General features: G+C 64.7%; 1 protein-coding gene across 1 annotated transcript in view; it reads left to right on the top strand.

Annotated features, from left to right (window-relative positions):
• The first annotated feature begins 5,685 nt into the window (after window positions 1-5,685).
• Window positions 5,686-22,343, top strand: part of MGAT5B (alpha-1,6-mannosylglycoprotein 6-beta-N-acetylglucosaminyltransferase B) — a 28,465-nt gene continuing 11,807 nt past the window's right edge. The window contains 8 exon segments of the mRNA XM_084861935.1: window positions 5,686-5,936; window positions 8,709-8,821; window positions 9,473-9,614; window positions 16,335-16,450; window positions 17,028-17,101; window positions 17,976-18,146; window positions 18,802-18,966; window positions 19,910-20,079. Coding sequence (XP_084718061.1) covers window positions 5,869-5,936; window positions 8,709-8,821; window positions 9,473-9,614; window positions 16,335-16,450; window positions 17,028-17,101; window positions 17,976-18,146; window positions 18,802-18,966; window positions 19,910-20,079 — 1,019 coding nt within the window. The 5' untranslated portion in view covers window positions 5,686-5,868.

The following is a 22,343-nucleotide window of genomic DNA, read 5'->3' as shown; positions in this document are numbered from 1 at the left end:
TGACCGGAATCGAACCCGGGACCTTTCAGTCCGCAGGCCAACGCTCTACCACTGAGCCACACCGGTTTCGGCCCAGCTGCTTTGTCGGGTAGGATTTTAGGAGTCGCGTGGAGAGCCCGCGGCATCTTCCCTTGGACCTGGCCCGGGAGAAGCAGGAGCCGAGCACTCGGGCGGGGAGCGGCTCCCCGCGGTGAGGGCTGGCGGAAGGCCCGGTGGGCTGTGGGACCTGCTGCTGCCAGTGAGGGGCAGAGAGGGCGACTCGGGAGCGTCCAGGAGGGAGTTGGTGGTGTCCATGGTGGGTGTTGGCCGAGTGCTTCCAGACTGAGCCCGGGGCGGGCCGGTCGGCCACAGGCCCCTCAGCTGCCGGCTTGGTCTCATCCCTCCTTCCAGGTCACGCTCTGCTGTACGGATTTTATTGTTTTTACCGCTTGCCTCTCCGTGTTATTGAAGCTGCCAGGTGTCCGCAGTAAAGCCAATTTAAACCCAGTGGAGCCTGCAAACAGGACCACTTACACTTGGAAATGGGAAAGGATGAGCTGCCGAGGGAGGTGTGGCGGGGCTGGCTGGTGCTGCTCAGTGATTAGAGCATGCCCCCTTCCATCCCTCCCCCGCCCTCGTATCCACTCTCCCTGAAAAGCAATGGGAAAAATATCCCCAGGTGAGGCTTACACAGGCACACAGGCACACGCACACATGCACTCACATACACACACACAGTGGGAGGTCCCGCAGAATACCCATCAGCCTCCAGGTGTGTCCTTTCAGGGTCACGGGCTCCTCTGACTGTCTCCACTGAACAGTCGAGTGGGCGGGCTCCTCAGGGCCTGGCCGAGCCGCCTGGTCCCGCCGCTTTCTGGACCTGAGCTGTTCCAGCCGAGGCCTCCGTGCTCCGAGCTGACCGCCTGGAGCCTGGAGCCCTCAGACTCTACCCCCCAATCACTGAGCAGCAGCGTGTCCCTGCCGGCAGAGCACAGCCCCCCAGTTACCCCGCCTGACATCAGCTCCCCTAATTATAGAATTATAGCCGAGGCCCCTCAGGCCTCCCTAATCAGCTCAGTGCAGACACTCTCCCCTGCTCCCTGGCTTCCAACTCTGCTGTTGGGGTGAGGTTTTCTTTAAAAATATTTTATTTATTTATTTTTAAATATATTTTATTGATTTTTTACAGAGAGGAAGGGAGAGATATAGAGAGCTAGAAATGTCGATGAGAGAGAAACGTCGACCAGCTGCCTCTTGCACACCCCCTACTGGGGATGTGCCCGCAACCCAGGTACATGCCCTTGACCAGAATCGAACCTGGGACCTTTCAGTCTGCAGACCGACGCTCTACCACTGAGCCACACCGGTTTCGGCTTATTTATTTTTTAATTGATGGATGAGAGGGAGAGTCAGTTTGCTGTTTCACTTATTTATGAATTTCTTGATTTTTTTTTTTTTTTTAATCCTCACCCAAGGATATTTTCTCATCAATCTTTAGAGTGGAAGGGAGGGAGGCGGGGGAGAAACATCGATGTGAGAGAGACACAGACTGGTTGCTTCCCTATGTGGCCTGATGGGCTGGAGATGGAACCTGCAACCAAGGTGTGATTTTTTTTTTAAATGTAATTTTATTGATTTTAGAGAGAAAGGAAGAGAAACATCAATGATAAGAATCTCTGATCGGCTGCTCCTGCATTCCGTCCCCCACCCCTACGCTGGGGATCCAGCCCGCAACCCAGGCCTGTGCCCTGACCAGGAATCGAACCGTGGCCTCCTGGTTCCTGAGTGGATGTTCAACCACCGAGCCGCACTGGCCGGGCTGTGGATTCGACTTGAGACTCTACACAGAAGGGACGTGTCTTCCTCTGCCCGGCGGGCCTCACGTGGCAGAATGCCCGCCTGTCCATCCGGCCGAGGAGCGGGGCCAGGATCCGCCAGGCTTCCCGCACAGCGACAGCGCCTCCTGCCCAGGAAGTGGGGGAGCGGCGAGCGGACGCAGTTCCAGGAGGTGGGCGAGGCGGGGTGGGGTGGGGTCCTCTAGGAGAATTTGTGCAGAGGTGACATGTCCCCAGAGACGTCCCCTTTCCCTCCGCGGCACCCGGACCAGCCCCCTCTTTTGCTGATATTCCCGACCGAGACCCAATTCATCATCCTCCTAAAAACTGATGTAAAAAGAGAGCCCTCCGCCAGCGCTGCTGACGCCTGGTATGACAGATGGCTTTATGAGCAGCTTCAATTGTGTGTTTATCAAATTAGACCAGCAGCCAGGGCCACTGCATTAAGACTCCTTCTCATCAGCCCGCGGAGAGGAGCTGGGGGGAGAGGGCCGGTGACTCTTCTGTGGGGAAAAAAATTTTTTTAATCTTTATTGTTGAAAGTATTGCATACATCCCCCCTTTGCCACACTGACCCCTTCTGGCCTGCACCCACCCTAGGGGGGAGTTTGTTTTTTTTTTCATTAAAATATTATATGTGTACATACCTTACCAAGCCCCAGCCCAGGGGGGGGGGAGTTATTTTATTTTATTTTATTTTTCAATTTGCATTTGGAGTTTTTTATTTTTCAATTTTCGTTTTTTTATTAAGATATTATATGTGTACATACCTTATCAATCCCCACCCTGGGGGGGGTATTTTTTTTTTAATGTATTTTTATTGACTTCAGAGAGGAAAGGAAAGGGAGAAACATCAGTGGTGAGAGAGAATCCTGCACACCCCACACTGGGGATCGAGCCCACAACCTGGGCATGTGCCCTGACTGGGAATCGAACCATGACCTGGTTCATAGGTGGACGATCAACCACTGAGCCACAGCAGCCGGGCTACGGGGGAAAGCTTTATTGATTTTGTACAGAGAGGAAGGGAGAGAGATAGAGAGTTAGAAACATCGATGAGAGAGAGTCATCTATCAGCTGCCTCTTGCACACCCCCTACTGGGGATCTGCCCGCAAGTGGGGGGGGGGGGGAAGCTTTAAATGCCCGAAATAACACGCTAGAGGCCCTGAAGGGGCACAGCGGGTCACAGGCTGGAATAAGGGGCATCTTCACACTGGGAACCCTGGGGCCAGGGCCCTGTCCTGTGCCCCTTAAGCCTGTCTAAGCCGCTGCCCGTCAGCAAAGCAGCACTTACTCAGCGCTTGGCTCACGGGTGCCCTCGGTGCTGCGTGTGCAAATCTGTGAGGGCACAGAGCCACGGGAGGGGGGCGGGGGGGAGAGGAAACACTCCGAGGCAGGGTCTTGCTCAAACCCGCTCTCCTCTGTACAGACAAGCACCCATGGGCAAGTGTCTCCACTGTGGAGACAGAATTCAGATCACGTTTGCCCCTTTCAAGTGTACAATCCAGCGGCGTTTTTGTTGTTTTAATATTTTATTGATTTCATAGAGGAAGGGAGAGAGAGAGAGAATCATTGATTGATTGGCTACCTCCTGCTCACCCCCCTCCTGGGAGAGATCAAGGCCGCAATGGAACCTGGGACCCTTCAGTCCGCAGGCCGATGCTCTATCCACTGAGCCAAACCGGCTGGGGCCAATCCAGGTGTTTAGAATCGTCATAAGATTGTGCAAGCATCCCCATTATCCCGTCCTGGACATTTTCATCAGCCGAGAAAGAAGCCAGTCCCCAGAGCAGCCGCTCCCACTCCGCTCCCCGGCCCCTGGCGGCTGCCAGTCCACTTCCTGTCTACATGGAACTGCCCACACTGACATTTCTTAGAAATGGGGTCACCGGCCAGCGGGGCTCAGTGACTGAGCATCAACTTGTGAACCAGGAAGTCACGGTTCAATTCCCGGACAAGGGCACAGGCCCGGGTTGTGGGCTTGATCCCAGTGCGGGATGTGCAGGAGGCAGCTGATCCATGATTCTCATCATTGATGCTTTTATTGCTTGTAGAGAGGAAGGGAGAGGGAGTGAGATAGAAACATCAATGATGAGAATCACGGATCGGCTGCCTCTTGCACGCCCCACACTGGGGATCGAGCCCACAATCCAGGCATGTGTCCTGATCGGGAATTGAACCACGAGGTCAATGCTCAATCACTGAGCCAGGCCAGCCGGACGCGCCTTCTGAATTCTGGCTCCCGACAGAGGGAAGGCCACCTCTGCAGATGGCTCTCCTTTGGGGGAGACCTGTCTTCTCCCCTCTCCTTTGGCCTAAAATGCCAGCCAACCAGGTGTACACGCGCCCCTGAGCGTTCATGAGGGACCCACACCACTGGAAGGGCCGTTTCAGCCCCCGGGTAGACTGCTTGGCCGTGACCCCGGGGTGGGACGGCTGCGGGTGTGGCCGATGAGGATGCCCAGGCCTGAGGTACATTCAGAGCCCCGCCGGACCCTGCCTCCGGCTCGGGAGCCAGCCCGCCGCCACGCTCACTGCTCCCGCCACCACTCCTCCCTCTTCCGCCCGGAGGCCGGTCAGCGTGTCCTTGTCCGGCAAACCTGTCACCTCCTGAGCAGCGGTTAGTCCGCCAACAGCCGTTCATCATCCGTCTTCGCGTTCCCCGAGAGCGAGGCCGTGAGGTCACGGACCAGGGCCCGTGGGTTTTGATGGAGAATTAGCCGGAAAAGTGGGAGCATGAGTCGCCGATGGAGCAAAACGGCTCAGGAGCGGGCTGGAGGGGGTTAGAGGGCAGCTTAGGGGCTGGGGGTGGGCCTGGTTGGGGGGGGGGCCCAGGGCCCAGTGGACTGGAGCAAAGGCTTCCTCCCCCCCTAAGCCAGGCTGTGGGGGCCCCTCTGGGCTGGAGGGGCCCTCAGGGTCATCCCGGCCCGGGGCTCCTCCCAGCCTGGGGCTTCCCGGTCTCCATGTGGAGGGGGGCGGGAGGAGGGCACGCAGGCCTTCATGGAGATGGAGGGGCCTCTGCGCATCTCCAGTCTCTCCCATTTCACAGTGGAGACGCCGAGGACTGGGACCAGACACCCAGCCATGGTCACCCGAGGGTCTGAGGTTAGAACTTGGGCCCACACAGCCCCCCGCTTCCGGAAGAGCCTGTGGTCACACGCGCGTTTGAACTTGGGTCAGAAAGCCAAGGGGAGCCGAGCAGTGTCTGACCAGAGAGGGCCAGAGGATGGACACAATCAGAGGGTGCACAGGGCGGGTGCAGAGAGGATAGAGGAGACAGACCGAGATAGAGGAGATCATGGATCGCTGCCTCCTGCACGCCCCCCAACTGGGGATGGAGCCCACACCCTGGGCAGGTACGCTTGGCGGCGATCGAACCTGGGACCCTTCAGTCCGCAGGCTTATGACAACCTGGGCCCGGGGGAGATAGAGGCCGAGCTGGGGGAGGCCCTGCACCGGCCGAGAGGGCGTCCCTTCCCGCGCTGCCTCCTCTGTGCCCGCGGCCCGGGGCCTGGGGCCGGCAACGCCCGAGCCGGAGCAGCAGCGCCGGCGGCCGCACGGTGACCGGCCGCGGTCCCCTCGCCCCGCCCAGGCCCGGGGGCGCGCTTCCGGGCCTCGGCCACCAGGGGGCGCCGCCGCGCCGGGGAAGCGGGGCCGCGGTCCCAGCCGCCGCCGAGGACAATGCGGCGCCTCCCCGCGTAGCGCGGCGCGGGCACCGGGCGGCGGGCGCCATGGGCGCGGGGCGGCGCGGGGCCGGGGCGCGGGCCGGGCGCCGCCTGTAGCCGCACGGGGCGGGGGCCGGGCGCGGGCCCGGGATGCGGAGCCGGTCTGCGCGCGCCGTCCCGCCCCGCGAGCGAGCCCGAGCGGGCACCCGCCTGCCGGCCCCCAAAATGTGAGCGCGGAGCGGCACCGACCGCGGGCCGCGCCTCCCTCCGCCGCCGCCCCGCGGCCCGACCCCGCGCAGGACCGGCTTCGCCCCGGCGGGTTCGCGGCCCGGACGCGGCGGGTCAGGCCGGGCTCCGCGCCCCCCGCCCCCGCCGGGCGGCGTGAACGATGGTCGCGGTGCACCCCGAGGGGAAGATAATGGTCAGGAGGTGCCTGGTCACCCTGAGACCCTTTCGGTAAAGTTCCCGGGGCGCGGGGTCGGAGGCGCGGGGTGGGGGCCCGGGTCGGGGTGCCCGGGTCGGGGTGCCCAGGGGCGGGGGTCAGCCCGCCGGGTGCGGGCCGGTGCAGGGGGCGTCCTGTGCGTCCAGCCCGGAGGCGGCGGTGCCGGGGGTTCGGCTCCCGCGGGGCGGGGGGTGCAAGGCTGAGCCGTGTCTAGCGGGTCCGTTCGGATCGGGCTCCGGTGCGAAGGCGGGGTGGCCCCGGGGCCCGGGCTGTGGTCGGGCTCCTCCCTCCCCTCCCCTCCGGGCCCTGCCCCGCGGCGCCCGCCCTGGCTCCAAGTTCTGGGCCCGCACCCCTCCGCCCTGGAGCCCTGGCCGGGCTCCCTCCTCCTGGCCCCCCCTCCCCCTTCAGGAGCACTCCCCTCTCCCAGCGGGGTGCGGGCTGGCTCCAGCAGGGGCCCTGAGACTGGGGCAGGGACCCCTCTAATGGGGATCAATGCGGGCAGAGGAGAGGGGGTCAGGGGGGCGCACCCCGGCCTCGCGCTGGTGAGGGTCCCGGAGCCTGTGGCTTGCCCCCCCCCCTCCCCCCCGCCAGGTCCCCTGATGAGCAGACCTTGCTTCTTGGGGCTCCCGCCTCCTGCGGTTCATCCCTCCCTCCCAGGCCTGTGTGCGGCCGAGGGGACAGCCCCCTGGAAGGCAGGAGCCCTGGGCACCCCCACTGTCTGGGGGTGCGGGGGGACCGTGAGGCTGGGGGACTGGAGGGCAGGCCCTGAGCCGGCGAAGGGAAGGGGCGCCTCGGGAGGGGGTCTTGCTCCAGCTGACCCGGCTATTGGGGGGTCCTTACCCTCTCTCACCCCCCCACCCCCCCACGCCGTCTGCCCTGCCGTCCAGGCTGCAGGAGCCCCGCTGCTGACCCAGCTTGATGAGCTGGCAGAGCTGAAAGGGGACCCCCCCCCCAGGCCAGGCTGAGGAACCCCATCTCCCCGCTGCATCCCTGGGGTCCAGCCCTGGTTCCTTCAAGCTCAGGGGGTGCACTGGACCGTCCCCCCAGGATGTGTGCCTGCACCTCAGGGTCTCCCTGGGCCAGAGAGCAGCCTCCGTGGGTCTATGTGTCCCTTCAGACCGGGGCGGGGGCAGCTTCCAGGGCGGGCGGCCCTGGCCTCAGGGTGCCGCCTGGGGTCTGGCAGGAGAGACGCAGGTGAGGTGTGGGGCATTCGGGGCTGAAGGCTAGATGCCTGCTCCTGGCAGGTCTGTGGGCCCTGGCAGCTCAGGACCCCAGCTCCCGGGCGGCCAGTGGCCGGGGAGGGGGCGGGCGTGAGGGACCGGAGCGGGAGGGTCCAGGCTTGCCCTCAGACTGGGAGGACCTTCCTGGGTGTGCGACCACCTCCTCTCGCCGGCCCCTCTGGCTGCTGGGGGACCCCAGGGCCCGGCCCCAGCGGGGCGGGTCCCTGTGCCCTCTCGCTGTCCGCCCTGTTGTCTGAGGGGTGGGGGTGGGGGGGCTCCAGGCCCCTCTCGGCGTCCGGTGCGGCCCCTTTTCCCACTGCCTGGGGCAGCTTCCTGTCTGCGCGGTGGGAACTGCTCTCTCCGGCAATGATGCCTTTTCTTTAAGGACCGGGTTTTAACTAAACGCTGCTCTGCCCGCTCCCAGCAATGGGGATGGAAATGCAGAGCCGGTCTGCCCGGGAGACACACACACGCGGGGGCTTGTGGCTGGGGGGGCGGCGAGAGGTGGGAGGCCTCGGGGGTGATGGGGGCTCCCCATGTGGGCCTGGCTCCATGTGAGATGGGGTTCCTCCGCCTGACCTGGGGGGGAGGAGCAGAGGGATCCCCTTTCAGCTCCGTTAGTTCATCCCGCTCTTGGATCGATGTGAAGTCCCAGCGCAGCCGGGTCAGCGTGGCCCCGGGCAGGAGGTCACGGCCCGATTCCCGGTCCCATACCCCGGTCCCCACCGGGGGGCGTGCAGGAGGCCGCCGATCAATGACTCATCATTGATGTTTCTCTCTCTCTTCTCCCTTCCTCTCTGAAACCAATAAAAAAAAAATATTTTTAAAAAAGATAAAATCTCAGAACAGCTGCCGCCTCTGGCCACCCCAGGCCTGTGCTGGGAGCCCGGTTCTGTCTGGGCCCGGCATCTGGAACGGAAGCTGCAGGGGCCGGGCCGGGACCTGAGGGTGGCCCCCCACTGCCCCTGGCCGGACGCTGGTGCCGGGCACCTGGTGAAGAGCCGGCACCCGGTGTTGGAGCACGAACAGCCGTCATTTCCCGCCGCTCTCCTGCCCTCTGCGACAGCACACGCCCGTGTGGCACCCACAGACCGGTGCTGGCTCCCGCTGACCGGGCCCGGCACGGCTGACAGCGGCCGGGGCTGCCGGTGACCATGCGGGTGGGGAGAGTCAGCACAGAGGGCGCCACACGGCCCTGCCCTTCACCCGGCAGTGAGGGGGGCACCCCGCCCCTGGAGCCGGATGAGGCGGTGGTCGCACACCCAGGACGGACGCTCCCCCAGTCCCGCCCCTGCCCCCATGAGTGTCTGCCCGGCGACCCCAGGGGCAGCTCAGGCACTCAGCCTCCCGCCTCTCCTCGCTGATGCCGTGGTGGGGACCAGCTCAGGGCCCGGCGGAGCCGGCTCCGGCCCCGTGTGAGTCCGTGGCCCTCACGGCCAGGGCAGCCCCGCGGCTCCTCGCCTGGAGCTGTGTCTCCTGTGGGGAGCTCGGCCCTGTCCGTCCCCTCTGCCGGCCGCCGCCCGTTTCTCCAGTGGGGGGCGGCCTCCTGACGCCGTTCTCCCGCAGGCTCTTCGTCCTGGGCATCGGCTTCTTCTCGCTCTGCTTCCTGATGGCGTCGCTGGGGGGCCAGCTGTCCGCCCGGCGCCCGGGGGACTCGCCCTTCACCATCCGCACGGAAGGTAGGGCCGGGGAGGGCCTGGGAGTCGGGGTGCGTGTGTGGGGGCGGACGGAGGGCTCCCGGGCCCTGTTCCTGCCTCCTGCCTCCTCGCGAGTGGTCGTGTGGGGGAGAGGGGCCTCGGCTGGGGCTGTGGACCCTGTGCCCATGGACCCGGGCCCGGCTGAGGTCACCCCGCTCCTCCCCCCTCCCCCGGGCTCTCAGCCAGGGAGGGGCTGCCTGTGCTGCTCCGTTACCGGGAGGGGCCGGGGGGAGCGGGGAGGGATGTGCCTCCCAGGTCTGGGTCCACGCTCTGTGCCCGCCAGGATCGTGGCCGGAAGGGCGGCTCGCAGCCCCTCCGGTGCCTCTGAGCTGCGGGCAGCGAGGGGAGCACGGGTCCTGGGCCCCAGATGGAGACCGGGCCTGGGAACGTGCGGTTGGGGTGCAGGTGCAGGAAGCCGGGTCCACAGTTCGTCCGGCTGGGCGCCGGGGCCTGTGAGGTGCCTGCCCCCCTCCTGGGCCTTCTCTGCCCCCGGCGGAGGGCACTGCGAAGCTGGATCCTGCTGAGGCCCAGAGAGGCGAGCGGTTCCCCAGGGCCACACAGCAGGGGCTCCACCGCCCGGGAGACGGGTCGGGGCTGGGTCTGAGCCCCCTGACTGCCGCCCTCTGCCCGCAGTGCCGGGGGCGCTGGAGTCCCGGGGCGCCCTCCGCAGGATGAGCGAGCTGCTGGAGCTGGTGGCGAGGCGCGTGGACGCGCTGGCCAGGCTGGAGAACGGCAGCGAGCGGCACGGCGGGCGCGGGCACCCGGCCCCGGACCGGTGAGGGCGCGGCGCGGGGGGGCGGGGGGCGCGGGGGGGCGGTGTGCGGCCTCAGACGCCCTCCTGGAGCCCAGTGGGGTGGGGGGGGCGGACACCCCCTTTTTTATCCTGGAGACACTGAGAATACAGAGAGCCCCGGGCCCCTTTCTGCGCCCCCAGATTCGAGCGTTCAGGTTGGGCCCGTCCCTCCTCCTTTTTAAGAAAACATCCCGGTGGGAGCGGAAGGCCCTTTGGCTGCTTCCCCCAGAGACGCGTGCTCTGCTGGACTCGGAGCCAGGCCTCCAGAGCCTTCTAAGTGCTCTGTCCTGCGTCTCGCACTCCCAGCTCTCCGGCACAGGGCGAGGGGCGGGCACGGGGCGCGGGGCGGGCACGGGGCGCGGGGCGGGCACAGGGCGCGGAGTGGGCACGGAGCGCCGGGCGGGTACAGGGTGTGGGCGGGCACAGGGCGCGGGGCGGGCACAGGGCGCGGGGCGGGCACAGGGTGTGGGCGGGCACAGGGCGCGGGGCGGGCACAGGGCATGGGGCGGGCACAGGGCGGGCACAGGGTGTGGGCGGGCACGGGGCGGGCACAGGGTGTGGGCGGGCACAGGGCGCGGGGTGAGCACAGGGCGCGGGGTGGGTACAGGGTGTGGGTGAGCACAGGGCGTGGGGTGGGCACAGGGCATGGGGCGGGCACAGGGCGGGCACAGGGTGTGGGCGGGCACGGGGCGGGCACAGGGTGTGGGCGGGCACAGGGCATGGGCGGGCACGGGGCGCAGGGTGGGCACAGGGCGGGCACAGGGTGTGGGCGGGCACAGGGTGTGGGTGGGCACAGGGCGGGCACAGGGTGTGGGTGGGCACAGGGCGGGCACAGGGTGTGGGTGGGCACAGTGCATGGGCGGGCACAGGGTGTGGGCGGGCACGGGGCGGGCACAGGGTGTGGGTGGGCACAGGGCATGGGCGGGCACTGGGCGCAGGGCGGGCACAGGGCAGGCACAGGGTGTGGGCGGGCGCGGGGCGGGCACAGGGTGTGGGTGGGCACGGAGCGCGGGGCGGGCACAGGGCGCGGGGCAGGCACGGGGCGGGCACAGGGTGTGGGTGGGCACGGAGCGCGGGGCGGGCACAGGGCGCGGGGTGGGCACAGAGTGAGGGGCGGGCACAGGGCGGGCACAGGGTGTGGGTGGGCACGGGGCGGGCACAGGGTGTGGGTGGGCACAGGGCGGGCACAGGGTGGGCACGGGGCGGGCACAGGGCGCGGGGCGGGCGCGGGGCCCAGGGTCTGCTCCCCCTGGCAGCGTTCTGCCCATGCTTCCCTCAGCGTGGCAGTTTGGAGCTCTGTCCACTTTTTTCTTTTTTTAAGTCTTGTTTTATTGATCTCAGAGGGAAAGGATGAGGGGGTGGACATTAACACTGGAGTCCTGCCCGCCCCCCGGGGTGCGGCTGAGGGGCAGCGCCGGGCCCGCCACCCGGGCGATGGGCGGCCCCGGCCTCTACTCCCTGGGCGATGGGCCCCGGCCTCTCCTCTCCGGTCCGGGCGATGGGCCCCGGCCTCTCCTCTCCGGTCCGGGCGATGGGCCCCGGCCTCTCCTCTCCTCTCCGGTCCGGGCGATGGGCCCCCGGCCTCCGGTCCGGGTGGCGGTTGCCGTGAGCTCCCGCCGGAGGAGCACCCACACCTCCACGCGCTTTGGGTGAGCGGCCCTCAGCCGGTGTGATTTGCTGAAAGTGTTTTCCTGCTGAAAACGGTTTGAAATCCACACTTTGAGGCAATTTGCAGCGAAGCGTCTCGGCCAGTGTGGTGAGGTCAAAGCCAGAGTGCCCGGCTTCCCCGAGGAGGAGAGGCGGGAGGGGGAGGAGAGGCGGGAACATCCGTGAGGAGAGAACCTTCCAGCGCTGCCTCCTGCTCGCCCCCCGCCGGGATCGGTCCCCAGCGTGGGCCTGGGCCCTGACCGGGAACCAGACCACGACCTCCTGGCTCCTGGTCAGGGCTCACCCCCTGAGCCCGCTGACCGGCCGCCGGCCTTAGAGCTCTGGAGAGGCACATCCGTGTGCCCGGAGTCTTCCTGGCCGCCTGCCCCTCCCCCTGCTGCCCTCCATCTCTGGGGGGGGGGGGGGGCACGCACCATTTCCCAGCTCCAGTGCGGGGAACCGCGGCCATGCATCCCGACCGGCAGAGCCAGCTGCTCCGGCGCCGGAGAGAGGCGGCCGGGTCCGGCCTGCTCCCGCCTCCCCCACAGCTGCTGGCCTCTGGGACTTTAGAGAGAGAGGAAGAGAGAGCGAGCGAGAGAGGAACATTGATGTGAGAGAAACATGGAGCAGTTGCCTCTGTGAGTGCCCTGGCTGGGGGTCAAACTCACCACCTGCGTAAGTGCCCGCACTGGGAATTGAACCCTCAACCTTTTGGTGGATGGGGATGGCGCTCCAACCAACCAAGCCACCCGGCCAGGCAGACACGCGGGGATTTTAACGGTAAGGGACGTGTGAGAAAAGCAGCTGTGTAATTATAGGGTTGGGTTAGATAGTGTGTGAAACGGAATAAAAATAAAACACTGCAGAGAAGACGAAGACGGCAGGAAGGAGATCCGTCAGAATTCCTGTCTGTGGGGATGAGATAAGGGTTTGAGTTTTTTGTTTTGTTTTTTTTAATGTATTTGTATTGATTTCAGAGAGGACGGGAGAGGGAGAGAGAGAAACATCAGTGATGAGAGAGAACCATTGACTGGCTGCCTCCTTCACGCCCCCCCACTGGGGATTGAGCCCGCAACCTGGGCATATGCCCTTGACCGGAATCGAACCCGGGACCCTTCAGTCTGCAGACTGACACTCTATCCACTGAGCCAAACTGGCTAAGGTGAGAGAAGGGTTTTTCCCCAAAAATAATTTTGTTCTGAGAACAAGCTGAATTTAAAAACTCAGAAATGCTTCTATACATCCCAGTCCAACTCCAGCTCTGTTCCAGTCAAAAGTGGGAAGGTATCTATCATCTAACTATTATTTATCTACCTACCTGCCTATCTGTCATCTATCTATCATCTATCATCTATCTACCATCTATCATTTATCATCTGTCTACCATCTATCATTTATCATCTATCATCTACTTACCATCTATCTATCAGCTATCCATTATCCGTCTGTCTTCTATCTATCTATCTATCTATCTATCTATCTATTATCAATCTATCGAGTGTGCATGTTTCCTGGTGCGGACAGAGGAGCCCTCTGGTTCTTGCCGGGGGAGGGGCCGGCAGGCCGTGGCCATCTGTCGGAGCCCCCGCCCCAGGGGCTCCGGATGGGGGTGAGGAGGGCGGAGAAGGGAGCAGTGAGAACTCAGGGAGGGGGTCCCTGTGTCTGCGGGCACCTGGGTGGGGAGTCTCTGTGTTTTCAGAGGAAAGCGCTCAGTTTCGTAATAAAATAACAGCTCCCAGCAGGCGCGTGGCCAGCTGTGCTGAATCGATACCCCGTTAATTGAATGTAACCCTCGTAAATCACGGGGGAGCCGGAATTTAACCGGCTGGGTGGGTGATGGCCTCGAGGGCTGGCCGGGGCCTGGCGGGGCTTCTCCTCTCCGAGCGAGAAGTGGCCCTCGGGGTCCTGGCGCCTCGCGGGCGGCCCGGTGGGCGGGCGGCCCCCTCTCCGCCAGGTCCCTCCTCACAGAAGGCGGCCTGCGGTCCTGCGGTCCCGTCCGGCTCAGAGCTCCTGGGACTGGGGCGCCTCCCTCCCGACCCCAGCGGCTTCTCCAGCTCCGGCCCACGGGGGCCGTGGGGCGGGTGGGCAGTGAGGGGAGGGGCCCGTCAGCCGCTCCCCGTGGGCAGGGCAGGGCGGCCTCCTCTGAGGCAGGTGCCCGCCGATCCCCAGCCGCGGGGTCCCCTCGCACCCCAGCCGGGGCTGTTCGTAGACCGGCTCTCAGTCTGATCTGGGCCCCGGGGGCACCTGATGGGGGAGGGGCCTCCCTGTCCGCGGCCCCAGAGGAAGGCCTGGGCTCCCAGGAGGCCTGGCCGGACACAGAGCAGCCATCGGGCACCGGCTCACCCTGCCCGGATGGCCCCCGTGGCCGCCCCGATGCCTTCGGAAGTGGCTGTTTTCACCGCGGCCACAGTGCACGGCCTGGGGTGAGGGCTGAAGCCCGTAAACAGGAGGAGGTGCCGTTTAACCCCCGGCGAGGCGGCATTTTGTGGCTGTGCTGGCAGAAAGACAAACATGTGAAATTACTTTTTTATAGATAACTCATTAAAAAATGGATTTTTATTGATGTCAGAGAGGAAGGGAGAAGGAGAGGGAGAGAGAGAGAAACATCCATGATGAGAGAGAATCATGGATCGGCTGCCTCCTGCACGCCCCCCACTGGGATCAAGCCAGCATGTGGCCTAACAGAAATCAAACCGTGACCTCCTGGTTCACAGACCGAGCCTCACCGTCTGGGCTAACATTACATTCAAAACATTTTTTTGATCTACAGTTTCCTAATTTTTAAGGAAATGGAGACATTTGCATGGACCCCCAAAAGCCTTGTGGGCCTTGGCACTGCCCCTCCTGGGCCTGCTGGAGGAGGCAGCCCCCCTCCCTGACCCACAGTGACCCCGCCATGACCCACAGTGACCCCACCATGACCCACAGTGACCCCGCCATGACCCACAGTGACCCCACCATGACCCACAGTGACCCTACCATGACCCACAGTGACCCCACCATGGCTCCCGGTTCCCCTGGGCCCCATCAGCTGGAGGCAGCTGCAGGCCGCCCCCAACCCATCTCCCCTTTTTCCCTCCCACTGAGCCTCTCCCAGCCACGGACATGCTGTGGCTTGAGGTCTCACAGCATCGACTTTCATTCTCTTAAAAAAAAAAAAAAAAAGCCGAAGTCGGTTTGGCTCAGTGGATAGAGCATCAGTCTGGGGACTGAAAGGTCCCAGGTTCGATTCCGGTCAAGGGCATGTACATTGGTACATCCCCGGGAGGGGTTGTGCAAGAGGCAGCTGGTTGATGTTCCTCTCTCATCGACGTTTCTGGCTCTCTCTCTCTCTCCTCCTCTCTATAAAAAAATCAATAAAATATTAAAAAAAAAAAAAAAAAAAGCAGCTTCCCGGAGACAGAGCCTGGTCGCACTGTATTGAGAATAGAAGGCTGCCACGGGCTCCGGCCAGTGTGTGACAGTCACACGGGGAGGCCAGTCGGATGCGCGGGGCTGGCTCTGTCAGACGGCTGCCATCGCACTGTTCATAGCCCGGCCCCCCGCTGCTCTGTGCAGAGCCTGTCTTAGGAAAGCCGCTGAAGCTCCGAAAAGTAGAGGGCTGGGCTCCGCGGCTGGACGTGTGCCCCTGCCTCTGGCGGTGTGTGTGTGCGTGTGCGTGTGTGTGTGCGTGTGTGTGTGCGTGAGTGTGTGTGAGTGTGTGTGAGTGTGTGTGTGCACATGTGTGTGCATGTGAGTGTGTGTGTGTGTGAGTGTGTGTGCGTGTGTGTGTGTGTGAGTGTGCGTGAGTGTGTGTGCACATGTGTGTGCATGTGAGTGTGTGTGTGTGAGTGTGTGAGTGTGAGTGTGTGTGTGTGTGTGTGTGTGTGTGTGTGAGTGTGTGTGTGGGGGGGGCAGCACCTGCTGAGTGCCTGCTGCCTGCGGAGCAGCTCACGCTCCGCCCGAGGTCTCAGCCTTCGGGCCGCCGAGAGGCAGTCGCGGTCGGAGGCCGCGGCCGTGGTGTTGGACGGTAAATACATGTGAGGCCCTGCGGCGGGTTCGTCCCAGACGGGACAGGCGCCTCCTGACAGTCCCCGCTGCTTCGGGGTTTATGGGGCGAGAGGGTCCTTCGGGGGGAGCTGCAGAGGCTCAGGGCCGCGGGCGCTGGGAAGGGGCCGTCCCCAGGAGGCCTGACCCTGCTGTCCTGTTTTTTAAAATATTTGTATTTTATTGATTTTTTACAGAGAGGAAGGGAGAGGGATAGAGAGTTAGAGACATCGATGAGAGAGAATCATCAATCAGCTGCCCCCTGCATAATCCCCACTGGGGATGTGCCTGCAACCAGGGCACATGCTCTTGACCGTAATCGAACCCGGGACTCTTCAGTCCGCAGGCCGACGCTCTATCCACTGAGCCAAACGGGTTTCAGCTGTCCTGTTTGTTTTTAAATCTTTTTTACTGATGTCAGAGAGGAAGGCAGAGGGAGAGAGAAAAACATCGGTGATGAGAGAGAGTCCTGGATCGGCTGCCTCTGCAGCCCCACACCAGGGATGGAGCCAGGCCTGTGCCCCGACCGGGCTCGAGCCCTGACCTCCTGGTTCATAGGTTAACACTCAGCCCCTGAGCCTCGCCGGCCAGGTTGTCCTGGGTTTTGAAGGGACTTCTCAGGCTGCTTGGGCCTCGGGCACTGCCCTTGGCACGCGGGCAGACACGCCTGGACAGGCGGGCTCGGCGTGTGATGCAGGCTCTGTGCACGGGGTGGTTAGGCCCTCCAGCCGGCTGGGCGGGCGGCTCCGTGTCCGGCCCGGCCTCACCCTCACTGCGTCCCGTGCGGGGCCGGGGGCGGCCTGTGAGCCCTGCATCTTCCCTTTGCTCGCCGACAGCCGTCCGGGCAGGTTCCGGGCAGGTCACCCCGGGCAGGTCCCCGGGCAGGTCACTGGCAGGTCCCCAGGCAGGTCACCCCAGGCTCCCCGGGCAGGTCACCGGGCAGGTCCCTGGCAGGTCCCCCCGGGCAGGTCCCCGGGCAGGTCCCAGGCAGGTCACCCCGGGCTCCCCGCTCAGCTGGCTTCTCCGCAGGTGGCCCCCAGGGGCTGGCCTCATGGAGCGGATCCAGGCCATCGCGCAGAACGTCTCGGACATCGCCGTGAAGGTGGACCAGATCCTGCGCCACAGCCTCGTCCTGCACAGCAAGAGTGAGCCAGGGCCCCCCCTTCCCCTCCCCTCCCCCTCCCTCCCCCTCCCTCCCCCTCCCTCAGAGCCACCTACAGCCTCGTCCTGCAGAGCCAGGGTGAGCCAGGCCAGCCCTTCCCCGGGGCCAGTGTACGGTGGCCGGCATGGCCTCGGGGTCCCTGACTCCTCCCACAGGCCCCTAGGCTCTCCACAGGGCGGCATGGGTTCACCCCGACCTGCCACGAGGGTGCTGAGGACAGGCCCCTGAGACTCAGGGGGCCCCTCCAATCCCCTTGACGTGGGAGCATCCGTCTGGGGTGCGGGCCCCACCTCTGCCCTGAGAAAGTGGGGGTACATTTGGGGCATGAGGTCTGCCCACCCAGGCGGCCGACCCGTAGCCAGCTCCTCCCCGGGTCTGAGCCCCCTCAGAGGGTGGGAGCAGCAGCAGAGGGGGCACCCCTCCTGGCGGGGGCCCTCAGGTGAGAAACTCAGACAGGGCTGTGCCGACGCCTGACGCCCTCCGCGCCCAGACCCTCTGCTCCACCCGCCCTCCCCTCCGGCCCGGCCCCGGTCCTCAGCCTGAGGGCCTTCTCCCCGCAGTGTCCGAAGGCCGGCGGGACCAGTGCGAGGCGCCCAGTGACCCCCAGTTCCCTGACTGCTCCGGGAAGGTGGAGGTGAGGCTGGGGCTGGGGCTGCGGGTGGGGTGACCAGGAGGCGGGCTCCTCCGTGGGGGCCACGCCCCAGACTATCTCCGGGTTCCACTGCTGGCAGGGCTACCCGCCAGCCAGGGCCTCTCTGCCCAGCGCCCGCCCTGACCCTGGCACTGCCTGGCAGGGGCCAACCTCAGGGTCACTGCTTCTCCGCGTGGGCCCACCCCACAGGCCCAGGCCGAGCCACGCTCCAGCACCTTCTGTAGCAAACGAGCTGTGAATATATGGCGCTCCTCAGCAGCCCGACTCCCCACGGAGTCTAACGAGGAGCGGACGTGGTCTCCTCCCGCCTCGGGGTTAACCAGCGGCACTGACCCCCTCGGCCCACCTCCCGGGCCCTACGGCTGCAGGAAGTCTGACCGTCGGGGCCGGGGCGTGGCCGTGAAAGCAGCTCCTCGCTGTCTGGGCTCCCTGAGAGGGTGGCAGGACCCAGACCCTTCCCCGCAGGAGCCCTGAGGTGTCCTGCCCAGCCCAGCCCTTGGGGCTGCTCCTGACCTTGGCCCCAGGGGACTGCAGCCAGGCCCTGACCTTGCTCCTGACCTTGGCCCCAGGGGACTGCAGCCGTGCCCTGGCCGGGCGTTGTTCCCCGGGTCTCTCTCTGCACCCGGAGGATGGCGGTCCGGCCTGGCCCTCCCTGAGCTTCTGGGGCCAGCCAGGGGCCTGGGGGCCCGGTTCAGTCTCCCTTCCCTGCTCTGTCCTTTGCGGCATCTATAGGGGGGCCCAGAGGCCCGGTCCCCATCCGGTGGACCTCGGGTCCCAGGGCCATGCGTGCGGGGAGCGCGAGGGCGGGGGAGCGCGAGGGGGGCGGCCGCCCCCGGCCCAGCCGGCCTCTTTGCAGTGGATGCGCGCCCGCTGGACCTCGGACCCCTGCTACGCCTTCTTCGGGGTGGACGGCACCGAGTGCTCCTTCCTCATCTACCTCAGCGAGGTCGAGTGGTTCTGCCCCCCGCTGCCCTGGAGGAACCGGACGGCCCCCCACACGGCCCCCCAGCCCCTCCCCAGGGCCCAGGTAGGCTGGGGGGGGTGAGCTCGTGAGGGCGCGGTGGGAGGGTCATCTGGCCTCTCCGGGCTGGATACCCTGTGCCCCTGGCCCAGCGAGGCGGCCAGCCCTGCCCGGGGGCGGGCAGGTCCCAGCTCACCTGCTGGACGGGAAGCCCCCCCTTCTGGGGGTGCCGCTCACCTGGGCCTACTTGGGGGGTGGCTGGGGCCCTGAGGCTCCCCCTTAATGGACCAGAATAACAGTAACAGTAGCCGCCCTGCTTAAGGGCCTCCCGGGTGCCCTTAGGCGATCGGCTTTGGCAGATGACGGTTGGAGGTCCGGAGTGGAGCTAGTTCAGGGCACGGCTGTCTGGCTCCACTGGAAGGCGGCCGGCCTCCCCGGCCTCCGGGCCCCGCCCTGGCCACTGCCCTCTGCCTCAACAGCACCTGGGTCCCTGGGGACCGTGACGGCGAGCAGCTCCTGAGGCTCCGGACAGGCCTACGTGCGGGGGGAGGGGGAGGAGGGAGGCAGGGACCCCACCGTGGGGCCACTGACCTCTCAGAAAGGGCGGGAGAAGGAGAGCCGGCCCAGCCTCGCGGGAGGCGCCAGCCCGTCCAGGCAGCAGGGGGAGGCGATGGCGCGGCTGCGGGTTTGAGCGTGAGAGGGAGGACGGACTCCCCTCCAGGCCGTTTTCCGGAGCAACCTGTCTCACCTGCTGGAGCTGATGGGCAGCGGGAAGGAGTCTCTCATCTTCATGAAGAAACGGACCCGGCGGCTCGCGGACCAGTGGGCACTGGCCGCCCAGCGCCTGGCGCGGAAGCTGGGGAGCGCCCAGAGGGACCAGAAGCAGGTACCTGACCTCTGACCTGTGCAGGGAGCCGAGCGCAGAGTGCCCAGGAAGTGAGCTCCGGGGCCCGGGCCCCGCGGGACCCGGTGTGCCCCGGAAAGAGTTCTGTGGAATTTATTAAGTTTGAGCCGGAAGGGGGCGGGGAGGCAAAGTGAGGTTAGAGGCACATGGTGGCCTGGGGCCTTTTCGGGTTTGGGAAAGCCAAGCTCCTACCCCTCAGAGGCCCTGCGTTCTGTGGACTCTGGTTCTCGCTGGCGGAAATGTCATTGCCTTTGTCCAAAGGTTGGGAAGGATGTAGCCTGTTTTGGGAGGGTTCACTGGTCCACCCATCCATCCATCATCCATCCATCACCCATCCATCCACCATCCATCATCCATTTATCCATCCATCCATCCATCCATTCATCATCCATCCATCCATCATCCACCCATCAACCCATCATTTATCCATCCATCCATCACCCATCTATCCATCATTGATCCATCCATCATCCATCCATCCATCCATCCATCATCCATCCATCCATCATCTTTCCATCCATGCATCCATGTATCCATCCATCCATCCATCCATCCATCCATCATCTATCATCCATCCATCCATCTATCACCCATCCATTTATGCATCCATCCATCCATCCACCATCCACCCATCCACCCGTCGCCCGTCCAGTGAATACTGACCTGACTCTCCATCGTCCTGCCTGTCTCTTTCAGAGCCCCTCTCATTTCATGAAAGTCTCCCTTGTCTGTGTCACTGTCTCCCCTCTCCATCCGGAACGTAAGCGCCAGGAGGGCAGCTGTGACTGTTCCCCTGCAGCCCCCGCCCAGGGCGGCCACTCTGCCTCGGCTCCCCGCGCCCAGGCCCAGCGTGGAGAGTGCCTGCTGCGCCGGGCTCCTGGGCGGCAGGGCTGTCTCCCGGTGCTGACGCTCCGTGTCCCCCCAGATCCTCGTCCACATCGGCTTCCTGACGGAGGAGTCCGGGGACCTGTTCAGCCCGCGGGTGCTGAAGGGCGGGCCGCTGGGGGAGATGGTGCAGTGGGCGGACATCCTGGCCGCCCTCTACGTGCTGGGCCACGGCCTGCGGGTCACCGTGTCCCTGAAGGAGCTGCAGAGGTGAGTGCGGGAGGGCAGCCGTCCCTGGAACCCTGCTCCGTGCTCTGCCTGCCACCCCTCCTCCCCACGGGCACCGGTCACGTGTGGGATGTGCCACGGAAGCGTGTTCACACGGTGCTGCTCACACGGTTGAGTTCTCCGGCAGTCCTCCGTCTCCGGGCCCCTGGGCCGGTGCTGGTGCCCGGGGCCGGCAAACACTGGCCGTGGGTGGAGCCGCGGTGGAAGCGGGTCCCCTCTGCCTGCTGGTCTGGGGAGACTCGCAGTGGCTCTTCCGGAACCGAGCTCCTCCCGGGCCTGTCTGGGGGCTGGAGGCCAGTAAGCCCGGAGGGTGTGTGCTGGGCTGGCCACACCCACCCCCTCCCCAGGCCTGCCTTTCCCGTCCCTCCGGTGTGAGGGAGGCGGGTGGTTGTGGGGGGGGGTGCCCTGAGGCACGTGTAAGTGACGGTGGTGATGGGACTGACCGGCTGCACGGGTGGCAGGTGGCAGCGCTGGGAGCGCCAGCCCAGGTTCTGGGGCTCAGGTGCCACCTGGAAATATTGTAGCACCTCCGCCCCATCTGGCCCACCAGCCAGAGGGTCTGGCGGGGAGCTGTCCCCAGGGCCGGTGCTGACCCTCAGACCAGCCGCCCCCTCTGGCTCCTGGCCGCCCCCGTGGCATTTTGTTGCCAAACCAAGCTGTTCGCACCGTGTGAGCCACTTCAGAGCCGGCGTGCCCACTCATCACCCCCAGCGCGCCCGGCTGCTCACTGCCGTGCCCACCGCGCTCCGAGGGAGCCCAGCCGGAGCGGAGCCGCAGGGCGGCCAGTGCCTGCCAAGCTCCCGGAACCGGCCTGACCGGAGGCATCTCCTCCCTCGCGCTCCTGCAGGGAGCCAGACGGGGCGAGCGTGGGGGAGGAGGGAGGTGGGGACCGGTGTGTGGGCAGCCCAAGAAGCCGTGGGCAACTTGTGGGCGGCACAGCCAGGGCTCTGGTAGCCATGGGCCAGGCTGCCATCGCCCACCACAGGGCCAGAGCGTGAAGATGGGGGAGCCCGAAAGCGAGGCCCTGCTGAGGAATCCCCCGATCTGAAATACCCCCCTGCTGCCATTTCTTTCTCTACACACATGCACCCACACGCACACATGTGTGCACATGCATGCACGCCACCACACACACACCCATAAGCAAATAATACCTTGGTTGTGGGCAGATGATCAATGATTCTCTCTCATCGATGTTTCTAACTCTCTTCCTCTCTCTAAAAAAATCAATTATATATATATATATATATATATATATATATATATATATATATGCTCACAGGCGGGTGTGTGCGTATATGCTGTGCATACCCTGTGCTTGTACACGCAGACACATCCATGCACACTTCTGCATGCACCTCCACATACATGCAACCCCCGGTGCATGACTTTACCACACAGCGCCTGTGTGAACCCCCACAGGCTCCCCACAGGCGCCCCCAAGAAGATCCCTGTCTTCCCACCATCCCATCACTCCCTGCCCGGCTTCTGTGGGTTGGAAATGCCCAGAAGCGGAGGCTGCAGGGAGAGGCGCCCCTCGGAGGCTGCCGGAGGGGGCGTCAGGTGGGAGGGTGTGCTTTGGGCCACGCCCTTTCCGGTTGTTGGGTTTTCCTGTGACAGGTGTGGGCCGGGTTGAGAGCTCCTCCGGCTCCTTCCCAGCCGGGGCCACCCCCACAACACAGGCCAGCCCTTCCCCGTGGCCGCTCCGGGCAGGCTCCGAGGGCTGGGGGAGCTGCTGGAGCCGAGGACCAGACAGCGGCTTCCACCGTCTCCACCCGGAGGGGCGTCCGAGACGAGGGTGTGAGCGCCAGGGCGGCCGGGAGGTCCTTCCCGGCTGGGGGTCTGCCCAGGCCCCGCCCCTGCTGCGCGGTGCTTGGTGTCCGCTGGTTTGCAGAAGCATCACTGAGACCCTCCCTCACCCGCACACAGCCTTCCCCTGTGCCTGCGGCTATCTCCACATTTCCTCTTTAAAAAAAGGTTTTTTAATTGATTTCAGAGAGAGGAAGGGAAAGGGGAGAGAGGTAGCAATGTTGGTGAGAGAGAAACATCTCTCAGCTGTCTTCTGCAGCCCCCTATTGGGGATCGAACCCCGGCATGTGCCTGCCCCGAATCGAACTGGTGACCTCCTGGTGCCTGGATTGACGCTCAACCTCGGAGTCACACTGACCAGGCAGATTGCTGTTTCTTTTTCTTTCTTTCTTTTTTTTAAATATATTTTTATTGGTTTCAGAGAGGGAGAGAGAAAC

This window comes from Pipistrellus hanaki, assembly GCF_964339955.1.
Source record: "Pipistrellus hanaki genome assembly, chromosome: 16".
Classification (NCBI taxonomy): Eukaryota; Metazoa; Chordata; class Mammalia; order Chiroptera; family Vespertilionidae; genus Pipistrellus; species Pipistrellus hanaki.
The sequence above is the reverse complement of the archived record's forward strand: the minus strand, read 5'-3'. Positions and strand labels throughout refer to the sequence as shown.